Source organism: Lepisma saccharinum, chromosome 7, assembly GCF_977018435.1.
Source record: "Lepisma saccharinum chromosome 7, izLepSacc3.1, whole genome shotgun sequence".
NCBI classification, from domain to species: Eukaryota; Metazoa; Arthropoda; class Insecta; order Zygentoma; family Lepismatidae; genus Lepisma; species Lepisma saccharinum.
Genome location: NC_139235.1, coordinates 48,455,049 through 48,478,684, shown reverse-complemented (window position 1 = coordinate 48,478,684; position 23,636 = coordinate 48,455,049). Strand labels below are relative to the sequence as shown.

The window sequence follows — 23,636 nt, the reverse complement described above, 5'->3', positions numbered from 1 at the left end:
TCCCTTACATTGAAAGAGGAACATAAATTGAGAGTATTTGAAAATAAGATCCTTAGGAAAATATTTGGACCTAAAAGGGATGAGGAGACAGGTGAGTGGAGAAGGTTACATAATTTAGAACTACATAATTTGTATTCATGTCCAGATATTATTAGAATAATTAAATCAAGAAGACTTAGGTGGGCAGGCCATGTGGCACGAATGGGAGAGGAAAGAGGAGTTTACAGGATTTTTGTTGGGAAACCTGATGGTAAGAGACCTGTAGGAAGGCCAAGACGAAGATGGAGGGACAACGTTGAGATGGACCTAAGGGGAATCGGTAGGGATGGAAATGAGTATATAGAACTTGCTCAAGATAGGGAAAGATGGAAGGCCTGTGTTGCTGCAGCCATGAACCTTCGGGTTTAAGAAGGCTAGGGAGCTAGTTAGTTAGAGCCACATTGGAATACCAGGAAAGACATGGGTAATTTGATGCATTTTTTTATTTCATCACAATTTTCATGCATGTTATCTTCAAATAACGATATGACATTGAAAATATTTTTTTTTGTATTTGTTCTAATTAATAAATCATAATAATCAGTACAGTACCGAGATGACTTAATTTTGATATAACAGGCTTGTAGGTTTGGGAGAAAAACTACAGAATTATCGAGCCGATAATAAGTGGCTTCTTATTTAGACGTCCTCTTTCTACGCATAAATATTCCCCACCAGTTGTGCAATTGTGTGATTTTTTTTAGAAATTAACTCGCATAGAATCAAAAGAGGGATAGGGGTGGAAAGAATGTTTCAGTCGGAGGCGTTTAGAGACCGATAATTAGACACGATTAGAAGTGTTTAACTTTAGAAGTGTTTAACTTTAGAAGCGTCAGAGAATTCAACAGAATTTGTGAGTACAGCTGAGGTAAAAAGAAAAAATTGTCACAAATTGATCAGAAAACGTTTATATTTGTTTGTTTTTAAGTCAATTTTATGGTCAGAAAGGCTAATCTGAACACGAACTAAAGTTTAAAGTGGGATCCGAACCACTGCGCCTCCACCGGGTATTGTTAAAGCCATTCAAGGACATGTAAATATCAAATTAGTAACTATTTAGTGTCCAGCACTAAGCTAAAGCTAAGGCTTAAGTTTAATGCTGATAAATAGTATTTGGACTAATTTTACATCTTGATGTGGTAGGATCACTTTGTCATCTTAGCTATTAGACCAAAGTGGCAGAAACGTGAAATAAAATAAATCAAATCATGAATTCATTCGTAAGACACAGAGCACAAACCCCACAGAGGATAACCCTGACCGTGGTTCAAGGCGTCTGGGACTCGATGACCTGCAAAAATTAAGTAATACCCAGTCGAGGGGTTGACATTGGTGTATTCCGAAAACGTCACCCTTACAGCCCTCAGTAACCTGTGAAAAATATATGCATTGCCGGGTAGCTACGATGATCAATTTGAATAAATTTCTTGAGTCCACGTTGTAATGATGCGATCATTACTTGATCCTTTTTTATTTTATATGTTTAATTAATTAATCTAATTGGATCGGTCGGGTTTTAGTGTCATGTGTTTGGTAATGTTGTGGATGTCTATGTATTCATGTACATGCGTATTCTTGGCCGTTGGGTAGGTAGGTGTGTCGCTGGACAGCCGACCAGCGGAAAGTTTCCAGTAACGGTTAGGTCATTAGCGGGGCCTATATAAAGAAAGGGAAGGGAGGAGTCGGCCTCAGATGTTTGGTGTAATACGACGAGGTAAAGAGGTGTCTTTTCTCTATGGGACGAAAGGAAGAATTTTCTTGATACTATGAATCGGCGGGGACTTTAATTTTCTTTCTTTCTTTTAATACACCCACTTGATCTTTTTTCACACTTAATTCAATAGTACATCTCATGTGGGAAACCGGGTACACATGTACACATACCTCCAGTCACCTTTTTTGGTACTGAAGGTTATATATTTTTTTTTACTCGTGAAGTCAGTGGCTACACGAGTCTACACGAGTCTACACACACTCTCTTCGGGAAGGGGGACAGAGCACTGAAATGTGGACCTTGCTAATGACGGCCAAGTATTAACTTATGTAAATATAATATGAGTAAACCTATATATATCTAAAAGGAAATGGGCGTTAAGTTATAATTTGAAGAAGTGCCTGTCTATTGCCTAAACTAGCATCCACAGAACTTCAGGTACTGCAAGTTTTGAACCTAGGGACAAGGATTCAAAACTGTATGGTTGTGTATGTTTCTGAGAATCGCTCTAAAAACATAAACTACACCTATACAACGTCACTTTCTTCAAAGCGTAAACTATTTGTTACCTCAATTACTATACATGTTCCCATTAAACCGTGCGTGCATTCCTTTTCCATGTGAGAGAAAAATATTTGCTTCACAAAACGAATAGCGACATATGTGATACAAACTTTCCTTTTTACTTACATATTCCGATCCTTTTCTACCGATTGGTGTCGAGGTATTGCAGAGAGCTCGCCTTCCTTCCTTCCTTCCTTCACTCCACGAGATGTTCCTCCTGCTGAGGTTATCCTTCATTCCCACATTCCATGTCCTACGTGGTCTTCCTTTCGGTCTCTTTGCATCCAATCCTCTCATTCTTGCTTCCCATACCTGTTTAGGTATTCGATGTTCAGGCATTCTGCTGAGGTGTCCAAACCATCTGAGTTGTGCTTGCTCAACATCCTGATATATTGGTTTTATGTTTAATGTTATTATGATTGTTTGATTTCTGATTTTGTCCCTTTTGGTCTTTCCCATTGTTCTCCTCAAATACTTCATTTCTACTGTTTGTAAGTTTTGTTTTTGTTTTTCATTAATTATCCAGGATTCACTTCATTATATCAATGTTGGTACATAAGTTGATTTGTACACAATATTTTTGTTATTTGGCTTATTTCCTTTTTCCCTAAAACTCCTTTGTTTATGGCATAATATAATCTGTTTGTATTAGTTATTCGAGTGTTTAATTCTTCATCTATTTTTCCATTACTATTGATTGTAACACCTAGATACTTAAAACTTTGTACATGTTTTAGTTCTGAATCTTCAAGGCTTATTATGCAGGGGTTTTCAATTCTCCCTATCCTTAACACAGTTGTTTTATCTTTGTTTATATTCATATATTTCTTTGACATATTACCATTTATTATTTCTAAATTTCTTTGTAGGTTTGCTTGTGAATTTGCAAACAATACAATATCATCTGCATATAAAAGTTCAGATACAGTTACAGTTTTCAGTTTCCAATTTCCTACTTTGAATTTTCTCATCTTTGGTTTTATTTCTTTCAGAACATTATCCATCAGAATGATAAACAAGTATGGGGATAAAATATCACCTTGTCTTACTCCTGTTGTTGTTATGAATTCCTATGAACCTTTTTAATACTGCATTAATTTAGTCCAGACTTTCACACATATATGTCAGTTGTACCTAGGTAAATCCTTATAAGCCCAGATAAATGTTTATTAACCTTCAACTGGTAAAAAACACTTATTTTAGTTTAAAACTACATATCCAATGATATGTAATCACTGTGCAAATTAAGCTCTTTGCTTTGGGATGGGTGTAGAGGGGAGGATGCCCACTCGGTGGCGTATTTCTGATTATATATTGGAGCCTATCCGAGTGACCAACAGTAACTACGCTATTTCCGTGTGTTTTTTAATGAAACAACTCACCGTTTGGTTGTGAGCTTCATGCCTTGTGTACATTATGTAAATTAAATCTGAGTTGCTGTTTTTTTTTTCAGTAACTCTATGTTGTTGCATTGGTAGAACAAAGGAGTATAGAAGTTGAAAAAATATGGAGATGAACGACTAGAAAATATGTAAGATTCAAAGTAAATTGAATTGAACAGAATTAACAACCAAAAGGTTATTAATTCTGTTCAGTTCAATTATTAAAAAAATTTAAACCAGCTTCTTAATGGTTGTTTTATTGAATCGTGTCTCGGGCAAACTAGGGACTTTATGTTAGGAAATCCATTTATATTTCATATTGTTGGGAACATACTGTACTTTACAGTACAAAATGTGAATCTTGGCTGCTTCAACTCAAAGTTTACAGCTCGTTTTATACTGTAATGTAAATTTTTCTCCAGAAACTTCTAGTAGATAAATTATAAAAGTTATCGGCACATGCTGATACTATGTAGTGTTTCATATTCTCCGCACTAGGTTCCAGCTACTGCCCACATTCCTGAAGATTCTTTGGAACTCATTCTGTGTAGCCTTACATTAAGCAACTGGAGAAATACTGTTTGGCATCTCTCGGGAATCGAACTTTGATTACCCTCATGAAAGCATACACCTTACTCTTTCAACCGGGACCAACTCAAATATTACAAAAAAAATGTGTAGCGAGTTCTCAAAAATTCCTGATTTTAAATGTATTATAGTAAACGTATTTGCCGCATATAATTCTAGAATTAACATATTGGTATTGTGGTACAAGTCCATCTGCGGACAGTTAATTTAAGTCTCATTTATGCTCATATGGGCTAATCGTAACTGGTCCTACACTTTAAAGTGCGATACTAACCACGATGCAATGTGCCTCCATAGCGGAACGGATCGAACGGGTATTACAGTATGACATCGGAGAGGCCCAATCTGTTCCAAAAAAAGTTCCTAGGGTATTGGAGGGCTGAGTTCCCTTGTCCTCCCTCCTTCCTTAACAAGAACTTGCTACTACATTATTTAAAGGAGAGCTGCCGAAAGAGGTGCTTCAGTTCCAGAAAATTTGTCCGAAAAAAAAGAGGAGGAGGTCCGAAACCTGTCTCGAATTCCACGGTAGAATCCCTCTTGTGTAAACATCCTTCCAAAAAATGACCGATAAACGCATTTTTTCGTTCAAAAATTACACGCTATTAACATCATCTAGAAACCCCAAATGAAGGACGAGGCTCCAGAGATACTACTCCGTCCGACATGATGATCGTGGAGTGTCGAAACCTTCTTCCCTCGGAGCCAGCGGCACGGAACAAATTATAACGTAGCGACGAGGACGCTTTCACGATTCTTGTTTACTTGGAATTGGTGGTGAACCCCGCGACTCGTCCTTAATTGTCCATTGTTTCCCAAAGCACCTCCGTTTGGGTTGTTTATGTGTACGTACCGTTTGGGTCCGGATATCTGGGCAAAGATTTATGTTTGTGTGTTTGTTCCTTACCGCACAATTCCTATGCATGCTTACAGCAGGTGGAAACTAGAACTTTTTCCTGTCCTCTAACCAAAAGGCAGTGTTGCCAACTATTCTCGTAAGAAATATGACATTACAAATGGTAGGAAAAAGGGCCAACGCCAAGAGTATACAAAAACACTTACGTACGCTGGCGAGCAATCAATGAAAAAGTCATTTCGACTTTGTGTGTGTTGTTACGAATGCGGAAAGAACATCAGTAGCTTTAACCCCTTACGAGTGCGCAACCTACAGTAGAGTTTAATGGATTGCATGGATTTAATGTTGGCCAACATCACACCATACTTGGTCACAACGGAGAAAAACTTTTTTAAAAGTTTTTCTTAGAATCTGACCGTTCCTCGAAGGGGCTAGAGGACAACAATTTGTCAATCTATGCGAATCCAAGAATGTTCAATAGGATAATACTAAATTTAGAAAAATGTATTATTCAATATAAAATGAATATTCAATATATCAACAGATTCTTTAATCATTAAAAAATTGCTCCTCAATTATGCGAGTACGTTTCTCTCTTTCTCCATCGGTCATTTTACATCGTTTTTCTACCTCTTGGGTTAATTGCGACGATTAAGATGAATGATAAACTGGCGATATGGACGGTGAGACAAACACAATGCTTTATCGATGCTTTACCGAGCTTCAGTAGGTGCGAGGAGGGCACTTGCCCCCCACTTTTTGCCACATTTGCCCCTCCATGGATAAACCTTATCTACCAAGGGAAAGTAAACTATCCCCCCGCCCCCAGTTCTGGAAGCCATTTGCCGCCACTAGTCAGGTTCGAACATGGGACATCTGGCTACGCATTGCGTTACGCTGGCCACTCCGTCAAGGAGGGGCCGGGCCCTGTGGCTGAGTGGTTATCACATCGCGCTGCGCCGCCAGGGGTCCCGGGTTCGAATCCCGCTCGGGCTTGGTTGTTTGTGAATGTCCATTCATCAATTTCATCACTCATCCCCATATTCGCAAATTAGCCAAGAGGTACAAAACGCCAAGTAAAATAAAATCAATCAATCCGTCAAGGAGGGGAGCGTATGTCTATAAAAGGGCTCCATCTAGTTAATTCTTATTGATAGATTTATGATTTCAGGATGGCTTTGAAGGACTGTTTCTACTTCGTACCGTAATTTCCTTCCTGTATTGAGGGCAGAAAAACTCTCACACAATCCTGAAATAAGGATGTTGCAATTTCATCCAGAATTCAAAACTGTGTCAGGAAACGTATGACGCCGATCTTTAGGATACTTTGTAGAGAAGTCTCTTGTTTGTAGCTTTAATTATTTTGGAGATATGGAAAGTTAGTACGATTGTTGATTTTCGAATAGTTGGCTGCCATAGACAGACAGTACATTAAGATCGAAATCCTTATTAGATTGGTATATTTTCTGAGCAATTGATATGTATCGATTGGTTTTGATTGTTGACTGGAATATTTTAATGGGAGCGTTAAACAGCTTCCCACATGTTACATTATAGCTCAAATGGAATAATAGCACCATTAAAAATATTCCGATTGTTGACTTTTGATGGTTTTGCTCTCATTGATAAAAGCCAATCGAAATTATTTGTCACACTAATCTAGCTTATGCTTTTTGGTGGTAAGAAAATTTCAGATCGTCACAATTGTTTGTTTGCAAGATATCGATTGAGTTAAAATATTTCAGCGCGTCGACATGTATGGCCATTTTGAACCCTTCGAAGGACAGCAGGAAATGTCCCCTTATCTAAAACCCTTATCTTAAAATTAAAACAGGGTGTAAAGAGCCACTTGGCAAAAGTTAAAAGTGGATGGTTGGAAAGGGACGTGCACAGAACATGCAAAACAAGTTTAAAAGGTAAGTCCAAAAACATCCTCAGAAACAGTGGAAAAGGCCCGCTCTTCTTTGCTAAAACACGTCATTGTCTCCCAAAATGGAAGACAAATCGTTGGAAAGGCTAGCTGAAGAAATTAAAGTCAGCACATTCTAGAAGAATGTGACGAACACTTAAAACAACGTTACAGGCAAGGGACAGCCGACTTTTGACCTCGGGGTCAGGCAGACGGCCGGTGGTGGGAATCGAGGCTACCAAAGATCTGTGATTTTTACTACAAATCCGGTGCTTTAACCAATTAGTACACGGCACACCCTAGATTTCTATACTATTTTTTGCTTCATTTATGCTACTATTTATATTTTTAGGAGAGGGCACCATATGTCCTTGAATTCTACACTGGGTTGGCTTATAGGGTTTTGGACCATTGCTATGAATGCTGCTTCTTTGATTTTCCTTATCTTCCTTAGCTTAGTACTGTTACGTTGCTCCACTGAATTCTATGTGATTCAATCCATGCATGTTCGGTTATTTTTGGCCTATCTGTTTCACTAACCTCCAGAGAATTACCATTTGCTACGCTTCATCAAAATGTATATTTTTAACTCTGGTAGTGTTTCAGATAAGACAGACGGATGCACAGACCCGACTGTCTCATAAGAGTATTTTTCTTTTTTAGCATTTTTTTGCGGATTAGTACTTTAAAAAAGGGAGTATTGACTTTAGTTCAGATCTTATGAGCATGTGGTCATTGTAGAACGCACGTGAGGTTTGGTAACATACTGTGCAGTTTGCAGACAGTTTGGTAACTGTTTTTCTTTTCTTACGCCGTTAGATTAATCAGGATGAGCACCACAAGAGTGAAACGATGCCGGACTTGCCAACGCTGTTCCCAAGGTCGCTTCACAGTGTTTGGGATTGGGAATCCTCTCGGCACATCCCCTCTCTCGAGAACGTTCATCGGGAAAAGGAAGATGAAACGCCATTTAGAGAGATTTAAGCATTTTCTGCATCTCCTCCGAAGCGGCGGCGACTTCAAAGGATGTGGGGCAGCGGGGCGCTGATTGCCTGCTGCGGTGGCGGCCAGAAGAAGGCGGACAAAAACTGCTGCCATGCTCCTCACGTTCCCCCGGCACGCGTGCAGGTAACGAGCACCGCATGCTCCTTCGAGGATCTTCAGCCGGCCGCGGCTCTAACAGTTCAATTCAGCGACGAAGCCTTCAGATGGAAAACTTTGAATTTTTCTTAATAATTTTTTATGGGATACCATGTTTTCTGAGCATGATCCCAATCTAAGTTACTAAGTCACATAAACTATAATTCAGTTATAGTTGCCCGTTCATAAGATTTAAGTGGAGAACTTATAACATGAAACAAGGCCAACATAACAGTCACATTTTTCACTTAAGAGTGGAATTACGCTGGTAAGGAAAGTAAGCAACAAAAAATATCTCGTAGTAAATAATTATTAGCTATATATAATGAGGTTCACAGTGTTTTAAATTCAATGCCGATCTCTGTATTGGAGTGGTTAGCACAGCGGGTTACGAAGACAGGGATCTCCGGTGAGCGTCCCTTCATCAATTTCATAATATCATCACTCATCCTCATTTTTGCGATTAGTCAGTCAAAAGTGGCAGAAATGCGAATTGAGATAAATAAAATGGATTAACAGTGTTTTTAATATTATTAAAATTTCCACAATCGTCCAACGAAATGGAAGCTTTTGAGTTTAAATCCAACGCCCTGCTGTAACTTTGTATATCTTCGTACTCTACAGTAGTTCACGAAAAACATTATTATTTTGTCATTATTATCATGCTATTAATAATGACCTATGAATTACGATAGTATGAAAAAACGTTTTGTCGATATTCAGTAACAGGCAGTGCTGAAAATACATACGTATTTTCACTCCGTTACAACACAAAACACCTTCTCCTTTAGACTACACATTCAATTTGAAAGGTCCATAGGCTAAATTTTTTTAAAACGTTTTTCTGATGTATTTATAATTATAATGTGCCTGTGCGGAGTTTGGAAGGAAACGAACTTGCAACTATACATTACACTGAATATAGTCTATACAGTACGCGAAGGGTGAGCAGACTATTAAGCAATTTAAAGATTGCGTTTCATGTCCTCAGTGCTCATCTGGGTTCACGTAATATTAAATCTCTTACTTTTCAAGAATTGAAAGAGCACAATTTATCTTCCTTAAACTATTATTTCATCTCAAAGAATCCGATATAAACTCATTTCCAACTTTTAACACAAGACATTTAAGTCAGTCTTTTTACATATATCAAAAACGAATCGAAATCAACAACTTAAAACAAATATCGACATTGATACTGCGTTCTTTATCTCAATGGTTTCCTGTTAATTTTATAAACTTGTACACAATAGAAATAAATTAAATGTTAATTTTTTGTGAATGTAGAAGACAGTCACAAACTCTGGAAAAATACGAAAGGCAAAAAGTGTCGCAAGCAACACTTGTATGTCCTTTTTCGTAGATAACTTGTTTGACTTTACTGACAATGTTTGCAATGCCAACGGAGAAAATTACTTATTTCCGAAAAAATGTACACAAATTTCGTTCCTACCTTTTTTCTAGCCGTGCAACTTTCTGACAAGATTTTTTGGTATATCGACACAAGATCATTTGCCTTTCGGCTCTGTATCAAACAGATTGATTACAGTTGTAACTCCACTCACTTATGCTGGGTGAACATCGAAATTCTGGTTGAAGTTGCAAAATTTTCTTCATGTTATGTCGACACTGAAAACTTTGGTCCTTTCCAAGATCTAAACCAGGACCACAGGCATGAAAGGCAAAATCTATAACCATTAGGTTACGTTGGGTGGAACGTTTGAAATATAGTCCTTATCACTTAAATCTAGCACTCAATTGCTTGGCAATATGAACTGCTTATTTAGTTTATATATTGTTGAATTGATGTATTGTTGACCCATACTACATATTATTGAAAATACCAGACCAACTCTGTTGAAAACGATCTAGAATTAATGTGGCAACATATCCAAGCCTAGTGAAAAAGGAGAGTACCAGTGAAATGCGGAGGAGCTCGTGTAGGTAAAATATTGTTGCAAAGTAGATTTAATGTTCATGTTTCTGGATTTCGTAACCCAATATTTTCGAATTAAAAATTTTGTCCGTAGAATCGATAACTCCATAATTAAAAAAAAAGATCCATATCAGAATAGAAATTGCCGTTGCAGATGTCCTTGTTACTTATCACTGAACCACTCAGAAATGATTAAATTTTAAAGCCCTGAAAACCAATGTCGATGTAGTATTATTCATTCAGAGGGAGGTGCTAATTCGCTGTTTCTAATTTCTGGAAAATATTTGAAGAAGAAGAATCAGAGCCCACCTATTTATGTACGGTAACGTCCAAAGTAAATATGGAGAAATTATGCTTTTTGTTCTGAATTCTTGAAATCAGAAATGGTATAAGTTATTATTTAACTCTTCTTTCGAGTGTAAAAAAGAAGTTTCGAAAATTGTTGAATGATAATAGAATCGTCACATACAACTTTATATTTGATAGAAGCTATAATTTTGACAAAATTTAAAGTCCAATATTTTGCTGACAACCGAAGAACTCACCAGACGAAATAATTTTCATTAGATCGCTCAGATGCAATAGTTCATTACAAGCTCATAAATATCAACAATGCTGACCGATTAGTTTTCCTACTAAACCGTTCTACTTGTCCAATGGCGTAGTAACCGCACCTCAAATTCCACAATTCGGAAGCAGGAAGCGCTGGATGTATTAAATACATTTTTGTTTCTGCGTGTGCGGAGGAGCCCGAAATGATTTCTTCGGCCGAGAAACAAAGTGATTCTTGCAAAGGACAAACTACGTTCTCAAGAAAAGAAGAATACCACAGTCTGGGCCAGAAAGCCTTCCATTGGTCGAGGCTTGAATGAATATGAACGACCACTATTAGTGTTTACTCTTGGTGATCTCTGAAGATCAATCAACAGTGCGTCGAATCACCTCTATTATACATCTTGAGATCCACTTGCCGCAATGACGAAGGTTAAGTTGTTTCCGTCGTAGCATAACAACGTTCCACATCTGCAGGTTCGCTCTCTGGATTTTGTGAAGTTTTACATTTATTTTTTGGTGCACGATACGAGGCTGGATATGAACACTTTTGAATTGACTTCCTTATTGGCGTTTCTGTTCAGCCCGTTTGCCATTTTCAGTGAGAGTTCGCCATCTATTGTTCGCATTCCCCTCACTCGTCACCCTTTAATATTTTGTTAACGCCTATCTTCCATCGCCCCCATCCTTATCTTTGTCCACCCAGTCTTTCGTCGCCTCTATCATTCGTCGTTGTTCGCATTTGTCTCTCGTCGCCTTCTATCTTTCGTCGCTCCCATCCTTCGTCATCCTTATTATTGTTCGTACCCTGTCTCTCGTCTCCCCCATCCTTCGACATCTTATTATCTTTGTTCGCCCCTGTCTCTCGTCACCTCCTATCTTTCGTAGCCCCCTAGTTTTTACCGCTTCCTATCATTTATCCTCCTTTCAACTCCTTATCGTTCGTCGCACCTTACATATTATCGCCTTTACCTTTCATCTCCTATGTTTCATCGTCCTATTATCTTTCGTCTCCTTCTATCTTTCGTCGCCTCCTATCTTCCGTCGCCCCTTTGTCATTCGTCGCTTCCTATCTCTCGTTGCCCATATTATAGTCACTTGTTGCATTCACCGTTAAGCTTCCTGCTCTCCCTTAACTGTAGTTCTTCGTAAAATGCCACAATATTTGCTTTATTGCATTTCAACCGTGCAATTTATTGAAGAAATAAAATAAGGCCCTTAAGGGTCTGTCGCCCTCGGGTAGCGAGGCGCCCTCTTCGACCCCCTTTATTCCTCTCTTGTATCTTTCTTAATTGCCACTATGTGTGTTATATTTCAATTGTGTAAATTATTTATTAATATGTAAAGAAATGAAATAGGTCCTCGGTGAAAGTCGCCAACGACGCCCCCTCGAGGATCTCTGAGGGTCGGTCGCCCCATCTGCACCCTCTTTAATCCGACCTTGAAGTAAAGTGGCATTTTAGTATTGTGCGTAACAAAACCTGGATACAAGTAACGGTTCGGTGCCAAGTTGAGCTGTCAGTATGTCTTTCAGCAGTTACATATAAGCTCAAATAATGCTATTGAATTTTGAAAGCGGCACAAAGAAAAGAAAATATTCACACTGAAGTTGTATAATAGTACGCTACTTCAATGTGAATGCTTTATTTTTTCTGTGTCAAAAAAAAAATACCACCATGTATTTTGGCGCAAGGAATCACGTTAGTGTGTGAGCCCCCTAAACTATCGTGCGGGAGAAGGGAAAGGGAGGGGGGGTTGAAGGGATGATCTCAAGTCACGTGACAACCGTTTTTACAGGTGGTTGCAGCCGAGGCAGGTCTTTTGTGGGAAGATTTGTGATCCCGTCAGCGAGTCCCCCAGCCGTCCCTTCGGGCTCCTCCCCAGCGCACACATCTCTCCCGCCGGCGCCTTTGTTCTCAATTGGACGATAAGAAGACAGGCCTTGGGAGTGGCAATGCTTCAGATGCAAATTGGCAGCCGACTAACTCTTTGATGCCATTACAAAAAGCGCGCTGGCGGAAATCCGTTATCAACAGAGAGGATAGCTTTGGTGCAAGACACAACAAATATAATTTATTTATTAAAGAAAAAGGGCGGCTTCAAAATGTATGCGGTAAAGAGCATCTACACAAGCAACAAATGAATGTAGCAAAATTATTTAAAAAATATTAATAAAGAATAAGTGATTATCATTTATGTTGTTAAATGCAAGAAAAATTTCTGACAAGCGAATTAAGTCTACCATTTAAAAAGTGGATTTGACAGTAATGGCAAATCACTGTGCCTAATATTCTAACGTTTAATACATGAATACATGAATTCAAAAACATGTAAATTTGAATATTATATTTGCCAGACTTTCGACTGAAAGAGTTACTAAACCGGTAGAGTACAATATATTCGAATCCAGGATGAGGTATTTACTTTGCTAACCTTGTATCCTCTTCATCACAGTTTACCTATGTGGTGTTGCGTTCTTGACATGAACTTTTTTCTTTTATTCGCAGCAACATTACAGTAAGCTTTCCTGTCATTCTTTGTTTTTGATAAAAGTCTCTGAGTAATCTTGAGATTTTTTTAAAATGCAACATTGCTTTACCTTGCGACGAAGATAGAAAAGGAGGGAGCATCATGATCCAAAGAAATATATCAAGTTTATTTTTGGGACAAATATTGTGAAAAATTCCACACATACTTCAAATCTACATAGTCTAATTGTATTAAGAGGAGAGGTGTCTTCCTTCAGGATACGAATAACAACACAATAGTGAAAAAGCACCTTAAATGAGAGAAGAAAAGATGTGCAGACACCCTTCCCCCTTTCAAGAGTAGCTGTTAGCATTCAATAGTAACTACATTCTCTTCTTTTGCAACAGCTGCTATACGTCTCTCTCACTTAAGGGCTCCTGCTGAACTGATGGAACATTAGCTAAATAAATAAATATAAATGTAAATAAAAAAATGCAAATAAAAAAATGTTGCGTTACCACTGGTTCCTCTTCTCAGAAATGTATGCCAGGATAAGAACTTACACTTTTCCTCATAATTATATAAAATCACCATAGATTGAAACGTTAATTACAACAAGCCTTTGCCAGCCTCCGTCATGAAGTGGTTTGTAGAGGGCGCTAAGACGACAGGGGTCGAGGGTTCGAATCCCGGATTGGGAAGGGTGTTGTTTGTGAGTGTTTCTTTATCAATTTCATCATATTATCACAAATCCTCATTGTCGCGATTAGCCAAAGGTGGCAGTGGCTTTTAAAGCAATGCATTTATATTACATAGCCACAGAATTAAGTAATAATCTCAATAGGAAAAATATATCGTCCTCAAGTGTTTTTCTTTCTAGAAGTTTATCCTTCTCCTCCTATTTCTCTGTTTACTTCCTTTTTCCCTTCTCTTGTTCCTTCCTCGTTTCTTTGTTTCCCAATCCTTCTTATACAGGAAATACGGGTTGTGAAACTTGGTTGTATTAGGTTCTTCTTAATTTGTGGCATTCATTCATTTTCCCCCCACCTTCCGCCTATGTCTTTATTTCTCTGTACTTTTCGCAACTCATATCGTGAGCGATTTACTTGATATATTCCATCCTGAACCCGCCAATGTGTGTTTCTTTTATTTGCATTCCTCCTTCGATTACTCTCTCAATATTGCTTCTCATCTCAGGATATGGATTATAAGGATGGTACAGTGGGATCCATGAATATTACAAATTGTCCATGACTATTTTCATTATTTTTTCTCTTACATCCTATGTGTTTTTGAGAGATGGATTTTTATGTATGCTGGTGCAGAAGTTGTCAACAGCTTGTTTTGAGTTTTAATTCTTGAAGCTATTATTGGGTCAAATAAAGTGCACGAACATGGTGATGGACAATTTGGCACGGTAATATTCACGGATCCCACTGTACTGAGACGAGAACGAGCCTAGGCCTTATAACCAGATAGGTAATACTACTTCTTAGTGTTTGTAATATTGTAGATGTAAAGCAGAAAATAATTTCGAATAGGACCTGGCAACACTAGGGAGTGACAATGGAGGACGGAGACGAGACGGTTGTGTAAAATGTTTTGTGTCGCGGACTTTGTTCATAAATAGTTATTTCTTCATGTGTAATCTTCTGTGTAAGTTATCTGTTACTTCCATATGTGTTCAATGCATCAATACATTAATCTTCTATAACACAGACTGTTATTTCTCTTTGTGACATTAGTGTTTTGCCTACTCGCTAATGCGAGGTGAGATAATCCGGTACGATTTGGTTGAATATTACATTCGTTTTTACCTATATCCGGTTACAGCCTATCTAGACTTTCGAGACGAGGCCGAGAACGGGACGGTCGGACAGAGCTGTATAAAATGGAGACGAGACTGAGACTTGGTGTCCGAGACATTCGGACTCATTCGAGACTTACGTACGATATTTGAAAATTTTCCATAAACAAACTTTGCTATGTGACTTCTTCAGACAACTAAGCGGATATCTGCTTCATTATTTATAGATAAATTGTGTATTTTGTTTATAGTAGTAACAAAGTCAATCTATTTCATGTAATTGCATATGCTCAGCGTAAAATTCCGTTTTCGTAGCGAGGCGTCGAACAGAAAAACTTTATCGAGAACAGTTGTTTCCTTTAATGTTTTCTATACGCCGTGAAAGTTTGTGACAATATTTTTCGTTTAATTTTGTTTTATTTATTTCGAGCCTCTAGACCTAGACGAGAACGAAGTTTATAACTCGAGACGAGACCGAGTACGAGACAACGATTTACAACTCTTTATGAGGCCGAGACTGAGATGTCTCGTCTCGTCTTGTCTCAACATCCCGACATAACAGCCTGCATCTTCTTTGGACGATAGATTTCCACGTGCTTCTCTTGATATGTGAGTCTCTCAGACAAACTTCGTCTATCATCGGCATTATCTTGTAGCAGCACACTTCGAAGGTTCCCAATCCTTTCCTTTTAGCGTCAGCCGCTGCCTACATTTTGATGATTTTTTTACGAAGAGGTTCCTCATAGACACATCAGTGTTCCTGAAGGTTAAGAATTGCTTCTTCTGGTAAAAGCTCTTCGTTGCCTGTGCTGTACAACTTTTGAGATTTTTCCTGCACATTTCATAATTAGTTTCTCCCAGGATGTCAAAATTCTTCCATCTCATCAGATTTATTCTTCCTATCATTATGCTTGTTTTGAAGGGCCAGGGCTTTCTGTGGCATATCATAATATTTACTTCCTTTACATATACATTTCCTTTTATAACAATTCTGAGGGTTTCTTCAATTTCGTATATTATATTGTTGAGACCTTCTTCCCTGAGGACTGCTATGCTATCTGTAAATCGGGGCACACATATTTCTAACCTTGGACTTCAACTCAGACATGAATATTGCAAATTAATCTCCCCTAGTGTGAGTAATATTTTCATTAGCCTGCAAAAACATCCTGATACACAATCCTTTTACTTCTGTATATTCTAATTTTCCATTGAATATTATTTTGATCCATTCAGATTGAAAAATTAATGAATGCATATATGAAAAGAAGCGAAGATAATTCCTCTCTTGCCTCGCTGCCAAATAATGCGTACCTTCCATTATGCAGTGCCTCTGGATAAAATTTGATTTGAAGATCAGATAAAGCACGGTTGTCCGCATGAAGAGGAGCAAGAAGGAAGCTTTTTTTTTTTTTTTTTTCAAACGATGCTGGCCGACTTCAAATTCTGGCGGTCATATGGCGAATATTAAGTTATACTTTCAATTATCAATTCTCCCTTCAAGAGAATTAATTTTTGCCTGATATATTAGTTTACAGGGGGCAGGAAGTGACCGTTCTCCACCCTTTCTGTACGCACATTGATTGAAATTTATTGGCATGCTATTCAGTGCGTGCAGGGTGCGAATTGAACATTCTGCTTGATATTGGGAAAGAGCGCTATAACAGGAGTCATCAAAAATATTCAAAGGACGGGGCAGCTGTGACATAAAATAGAACAGTGGAATAATAATAATAATAATAATAAAGAATAGCAATGCTATCATAAAATACTAGTATTAAATTATTATTGTATTTCCTATTTATTGTTATTGTATCCTCGGTGATAACTTTTGTACTCGATCCACAGATGAGTGAGTCATTATCCAGTCCAACATTTTTTAAAAAAATGTATACAGCTGATACACTAAAATGGTAGTATAAAATAAATAAATAGTTATAAAATTTTTTGTGAGTCAGAAAATTGAGAGTTTGGAGAAAATTTTAGTCATGTGAAGACACTGACATAAAAATCTCATTTTTGTAATTTTGAAAATTCATGGGACCATGCATGTCGGAATTAGGGATGGCCAGATCCGGATCCTAGCGGATCCGAAATCCGGATCCGGTTGGTTCCGGATCCTAAGGATCCGGATCCTAAAATTTTTCGGATCCGGATCCGCGGATCCGGAATTTTCAGATCCGGATCCGGTACTTTCGGATCCGGATCCAGAACTTTCGGATCCGGATCCAGAACTTTCGGATCCGGATCCGGAAGTTTCGGATCCGGATCCGTTTTGCCATCCCACATGCGCTTCTTTGGAAAGTAACAATGTGCTTATAACATATTGTTACCTGCTAATATACATATAACAGTTGGGCTGAAAAGTTCGTAGGCTAACAAAGTAAAAAATATTTTTTTGACAAAATTCGATTTTATTATTCAATATAGTTGCCTTCGAGGGCGATACAACGATTATAGCGGTCATACAATTTTTCGATGCCATTTTTATAGTACGATTTCTCTTTAGCCTCAAAATAGGCCTCAGTTTCGGCGATTACCTCTTCATCAGTGCTAAATTTCTTTCCAGCGAGCATTCTTTTAAGGTCTGCAAACAGGAAAAAGTCACTGGGGGCCAGATCTGGAGAATATGGTGGATGGGGAAGCAATTCGTAGTCTAATTCATATAATTTTGCCATCGTTTTCATTGATTTGTGACACGGTGCATTGTCTTGATGAAACAGCACTTTTTTCTTCTTCAAATGGGGCCGTTTTTTCGTGATTTTATCCTTTAAACGCTCCAACAACGCTATGTAATAATCGCTGTTGATGGTCTGGCCCTTTTTGAGGTAATCGATGAATATAATACCATGCGCATCCCAGAATACTGATGCCATAACCTTGCCAGCCGACTGTTGCGTCTTTCCACGCTTTGGATTCGGTTCATCACGTGCAGTCCACTCGGCTGACTGTCGATTGGACTCTGGAGTGTAGTTATGGAGCCATGTTTCATCCATTGTAATATATCGACGGAAAAATTCGTGTTTATTACGGTTGAATATCGGTAAACATTGCTCCGAATCATCAAAACGTTGTTGCTTTTGATCGCGCGGCACCCATTTTGCACACAGCTTTCGCATGTTCAAATATTCATGCACAATATGTCAACACGTTCCTTTGATATTTTTAAAGTCTCAGCTATCTCGATCAACTTCACTTTACGATCATTTAAAATTATTTTGTGGACTTTTTTGATGTTTTCGTCGGTAACAGCCTCTTTGGGGCGTCCACTGCGTGCATCGTCTTCGATGCTCATTTCGCCTCGTTTAAATTTAGCAAACCACTTCTCAACGGCTGATTTTCCTGGTGCAGAGTCCGAATAATGTTTATCAAGCCAAGCCTTGGCTTCAACAGTATTTTTTTTCGCCAAAAAGCAATGCTTTATTAACACACGAAATTCTTTTTTATACATTTTTTCACAATAACAAAAGCTGCTTCGCTCACAATGCTATATCTCACGAACTAATTATCCGGCAGCTGTGAAATTTATACACGTATATTTTGAAGGTTAGTACTAAGTAAAAATCACATGGATTTAATTCTAGTAACGCCATCTATGAGTCAGCCTACGAACTTTTCAGCCCACCCGATATATATAATATACATACACACATATATATATAGTGTGTGCGCGCGTGCGCGATTTGTAATTAATTAATACACTTACAAGGGAGGTCTAAGTCTCCCCCTCCGATTTCCATGAAACTTGCAGGGCCCAAATGAAGAAATACGTGTTTTTTTTGTTTCGGCAAAAAATTTGTTCTAGGGGGCAACCACCTCTCAAATGTCAAGATGAGGACAAATTGAAGTGGGGATCTGACCCCTGTGTTCCCCTCCGATTTCCATGAAACGTGGCAGGTGTATAGTAGGGATGGTCAGATCCGGATCCTAGCGGATCCGAAATCCAGATCTTTATTTTAATTTGTAGAACTGTAACTGTAGAACAATTGTATAATTTTTGTATAACATTTCTATCTTGTTATATGTGTTAAAGGTTTCATCCTGGAATGGAATTTCTCACATTTATGTGTGTTTTCATTCCCCCCCCCCTCAAATGTCAAGATAAGGAAAAATTGAAGTGGGGATCTGACCCTGAAACCACGTAAATATGGCATAGGAAGAAACAAGGGGCATACGGACTCTCTATACACCTGTCAAATTTCATGAGAATCGGAGGGGGACACAGGGGTCAGATCATCCTCACGTCAATTTGTCCTCGTCGTGACATTTGAGGTGGGTTTTGCCCCCTAAAACAGTTTTTTTTAGCCGAAACAAAAAAAAACAAACAGGTATTTCTTCCTTTGGGCCCCTCTATATACCTGCCAAGTTTCATGAAAATCGGAGGGGGACACAGGGGTCAGATCCTTACTTCAATTTGTCCTCATCCTGACATTTGAGGGGATTTTGCCCCCTAAAACAGTTTTTAGCTGAAACAAAAAAACACGTATTTCTTCCTTTGGGCCCCACTATACACCTGCCAAGTTTCATGGAAATCGGAGGGGGACACATAAGTCAAATGCCCACTTAAATTTGTCCTCATATAGACATTTGAGGGGGGGGGGGTTGCCCCCTAAAACAGTTTTTTAGCTGAAACAAAAAAAAAACACGAATTTCTTCATTTGGGCCCGTTTATACACACACCTGCCAAGTATCATGTAAAAATCGGAGGGGGACACGGGTCCGATCCTCACTTCAATTTGTCCTCATCTTTACATTTGAGGGGGTTTTGCCCTCTAAACCCGTTTTTTAGCTGAAACAAAAAAAACACGTATTTCTTCCATTGGGCCCCACTATACACCTGCCAAGTATCATGGAAATCGGAGAGGGACACAGGGGTCAGATCCTCACTTCAATTTGTCTTCATCTTGACATTTGAGGGCGTTTTGCCCCTTAACACAGTTTTTAGCTGAAACAAAAAAACACGTAATTCTGCCTTTGGGCCCCACTATACACCTGCCAAGTTTCATGGAAATCGGAGGGGGATACTTAGATAACCTCCCTTGTAATTATTTAACACTGCATATATTATAATGTTTTATTTTAATTTGTAGAACTGTAACTGTAGAACAATTGTATAATTTTTGTATAACATTTCTATCTTGTTATATGTGTTAAAGGTTTCATCCTGGAATGGAATGTCTCACATTTATGTGTGTTTTCATTTCCAATACATTCGAATGAATACATATTCGTTTCAATGGCATTTACAAAATCACCTCTGACATGTGTGCACGAGTGTGTTAGCCGATGCGTAGCAAAGTATTTTAGGAACAACACTTGAAAAAAATTCTTGTTGGACTAACGAAAAATTTCTTTGTAATAGAAGATCATAATACCTTTCAAGTTGTGGTAATATTATAATGGGATTGAGATACGAAACTCTCGGATCCGGATCCGGAATTCTCGGATCCGGATCCAGATCCGGAATTTTTGGATCCGGATCCAGATCCGAAACTTTCAGACCCGGATCCGGATCCGGAATTTTCGGATCCGGATCCAGATCCGTAACTTTCGGATCCGGATCCAGATCCGAAACTTTCAGACCCGGATCCGGATCCGGAATTTTCGGATCCGGATCCAGATCCGTAACTTTTGGATCCGGATCCGGATCCGAAGGGATCCGGAATTTTCGGATCCGGATCCGTTTGGCCATCCCTAGTCGGAATGGCTGTCATTTTCAAGATAGTCAAATATTTTGCGAGTGGAGCGATTGCACCATTGGTAGCGATTAGGGGTGTGTGTGTGAGGTTCAATTACCCCCCCCCCCACCACTTTCTGCCACTTTTGACCCCGCATTATGCTAAACATTATCTGCCAAGGGAAGTAAACTGTCCTTGCCCCCGAAGTTTTGGTACCTTGCCCCCCTCTTTTGGAACCTAATCGTTGCCATTGGATTGCACCTATGACGTTTGCAAGTAAGAAACGATACTTGCTTTCTAAAGCAGTTTACTTTTAAAAATCTAGTTGAAATATTTGTGTTCCGAAATTGAATACGGTTTTTATGGGGAGAAAATGAAGGGAGGGAACTTCAGAACTACTGATCAGTGGCAGTAACTAGAGGGGTGTGCTGGGCAGTTGCCCCTCCCCTACTTTTTGCCCCCGCATTATGCCCTCTTAATACTAAACCTTGTTTACAAAGAAAAATTAAACTCCCAACTGCCCTTGCGCCCCTCCCCCCTGTTTTGGCACTCAATCACCACTACTGATTTTCATGTATATATACATTTTGTGTTGCAGCATGATGTCCTTCCTGTAGACTCATTTCAGAAAATTTTGTCACAGGAAAATCGTCCCTGTAGGTAGAGTTCAAAATTATCCTACTGGCCACTTCGCATGGTTCAAAACAGATGTTTCTTCGAATATTCCATGATCTTCAAATCTGGAATTGATGTTTCTCGGTAAATCCATGAAGGAAATGCTTCGGAAAATATGATTGATACACTCATAAATGCTTTGTTTGGAGAAAACTAAAATCCTACATCCTTACACTTTCTCCAGGGCGCTCTTTCATTGAAGTTAGTGATGTTATTGTCACAGCCAGTTCCTGCCATGGTTAGTATTCCTTTGCACTTTCTCTTTCTTTTCAACGGATAGCTGCACAGCTCATGACTCGAAAAGAAATGTACAAGGGCCGGATAATTATTTATTTCTGCCGATACAGACTGATAAGATGCCACCCAACAAATGTCAAACATTTTGTTCATTTTCATCATTGTTGATGCCACTGATTGACAACTCTCGAACAGATCCTTTTGATTTTTGCTGTTTTGAGTGAACATCAAATAAAGTGCATCCATAGAGGATCTAAAGTGCAATGACTGTATCTTCTTTTACAACATCGTGAACAGCAGGTTCGAATTTATGACTTAATCAGTGAATGACTGTCATACCATGCCAAATAAAAATACACGTTCAGAGGGGGGGAATTTTCTTTCGCTGGTTGGGAATGAAAATATAAATGTAAATCCAGGGATGAAAAAGTAGAAGGGGGGATTCCCTAGCTTCCCCCCACCCTTCAATTCGAACACTGCACCCCGTTAATTCGCAATCTGCCGGCATGCATTTATGAAACAAGGACTGAAGGAAACGCACAACACATATCACCAGATCTCATACCGTGGGAAAAAAACAACAACTGGGAGGTGCATGTTTATTAGCCCTAGTTGTTTACATAAACTGCTTTATATTTTTTAGTTCATCAACCTTATCGTCGATATTCTAAAATTAAAGCAGCAAAATACATCTGTTTATTCTACGATTTTTTCTACCTCTATAGGTGTGGAGAGTATGATTTATGTACTGACGATGGAAATGACAGGGCGAACACAATGACGTATGCACTTCCCAGCACGTTTCATTTGCTCCACTCGAATAAATATATAAGAATGTCTGCGATGGCTTGGTGAGGCTGTATGTACCATGTACGTTATGTGATCGGGTCTCCTTGTAATCAAGGGGTCCCGGGTTCAATACCCTGTGGAGACATATTGCACAGTAGTTCGGATCCACCTTAAAACTGTAGGCCCAGTCCCGATTAGCCTATCTGTGCATAAAGTGGACTTAAAACAACAAATCAACGTTATGTGATCTATACAGTTTCCTGTTAAAACGCCACATCTGCAGAAAAAAGCGAAGAGCAGTACATATCTGAGGGCACCTTACGATGGTCACAAATGTCAGAGGGGGGAGGGGGTGAGTGCCCTAACAGTCGACCATTCAGCCCCACTATCGACCCCTCCACAACGGGTAATGGAAAAACAAAATGAAGGGCAATTATTAGAAAATAAGAAAAAATATTTTGGAGTATACTTTACATAACTGCCTCCCCCCCATCCTTTAGAAAATATTATCTTTCCCAGTTCCCCTATTTGACTCCCCGCGCATTTTCTGACCTGTCCTGTGCCCTACGCGTGCATATAATACCAAAAAAAGAAGAAAAAAAGAAACGAAAAGAAGTCGCAGCATAATTCATATGAGAAAGAAACACAAGCAATAAAATTATGATGGAATTGAAACATACCTGTCCGTTACCGATAGATCTTTCCTGCTTCTCCGTTGGCGCAGTTGCTGCCCACTTGCACTGCAATGCGAGATACGACGCCACAAGGCACAGCGTGTAGCAGTGAGGCAATCTCATGTTCCTAATCTGCCCCTGTCATTCCGTCCAGCTGCCAGACGACTCTCGTGGAGCATCCAATTCCTCCGACGCCAGCGGTTGGCTTTCCATGTGGCCTTTGAGATCCACCGACACACAATGCAGTTAGGCCTAATCGCGCACCAACCAAAACAAACTGAGTCGGCCCCTTACATCCTGGCACACTTCGTCGCTCCCGTCGATGGCTTTTACAGTTGCTGCACGAAAGGGGCTTCGCGGAAGATTCCACGTTCTGTCGGTGGCCGGGGGCGGTGGAATAACCGCGAAAGGGATTAAGAACGAAAGGAGCAACCGCAAAACGGATTAATCGCGAAACCAAAATTGAACACAGGAATAAGCACGAAAGGAATAACAGCGAAACGGATTAAGCGCGAAACAAAAATTCAAAACAGGAATTAGAGCGAGAGAAACAACCGCGAAACTAAAATTAAAATCCGGATTAAGCGCGAAAGGAACAACCGCGAAACGGATTAATCGCGAAACCAAAAT

General features: G+C 39.1%; 1 protein-coding gene across 1 annotated transcript in view; it reads right to left on the bottom strand.

Annotated features, from left to right (window-relative positions):
* The window catches only part of LOC145990224 (uncharacterized), an 89,244-nt gene extending 66,023 nt beyond the window's left edge, over positions 1–23,221 (bottom strand). The window contains exon 1 of the mRNA XM_083125898.1: positions 23,013–23,221. Coding sequence (XP_082982024.1) covers positions 23,013–23,129 — 117 coding nt within the window. The 5' untranslated portion in view covers positions 23,130–23,221. The remainder of the gene's footprint in view (positions 1–23,012) is intronic.
* Between the last annotated feature and the right edge of the window lie 415 nt (positions 23,222–23,636).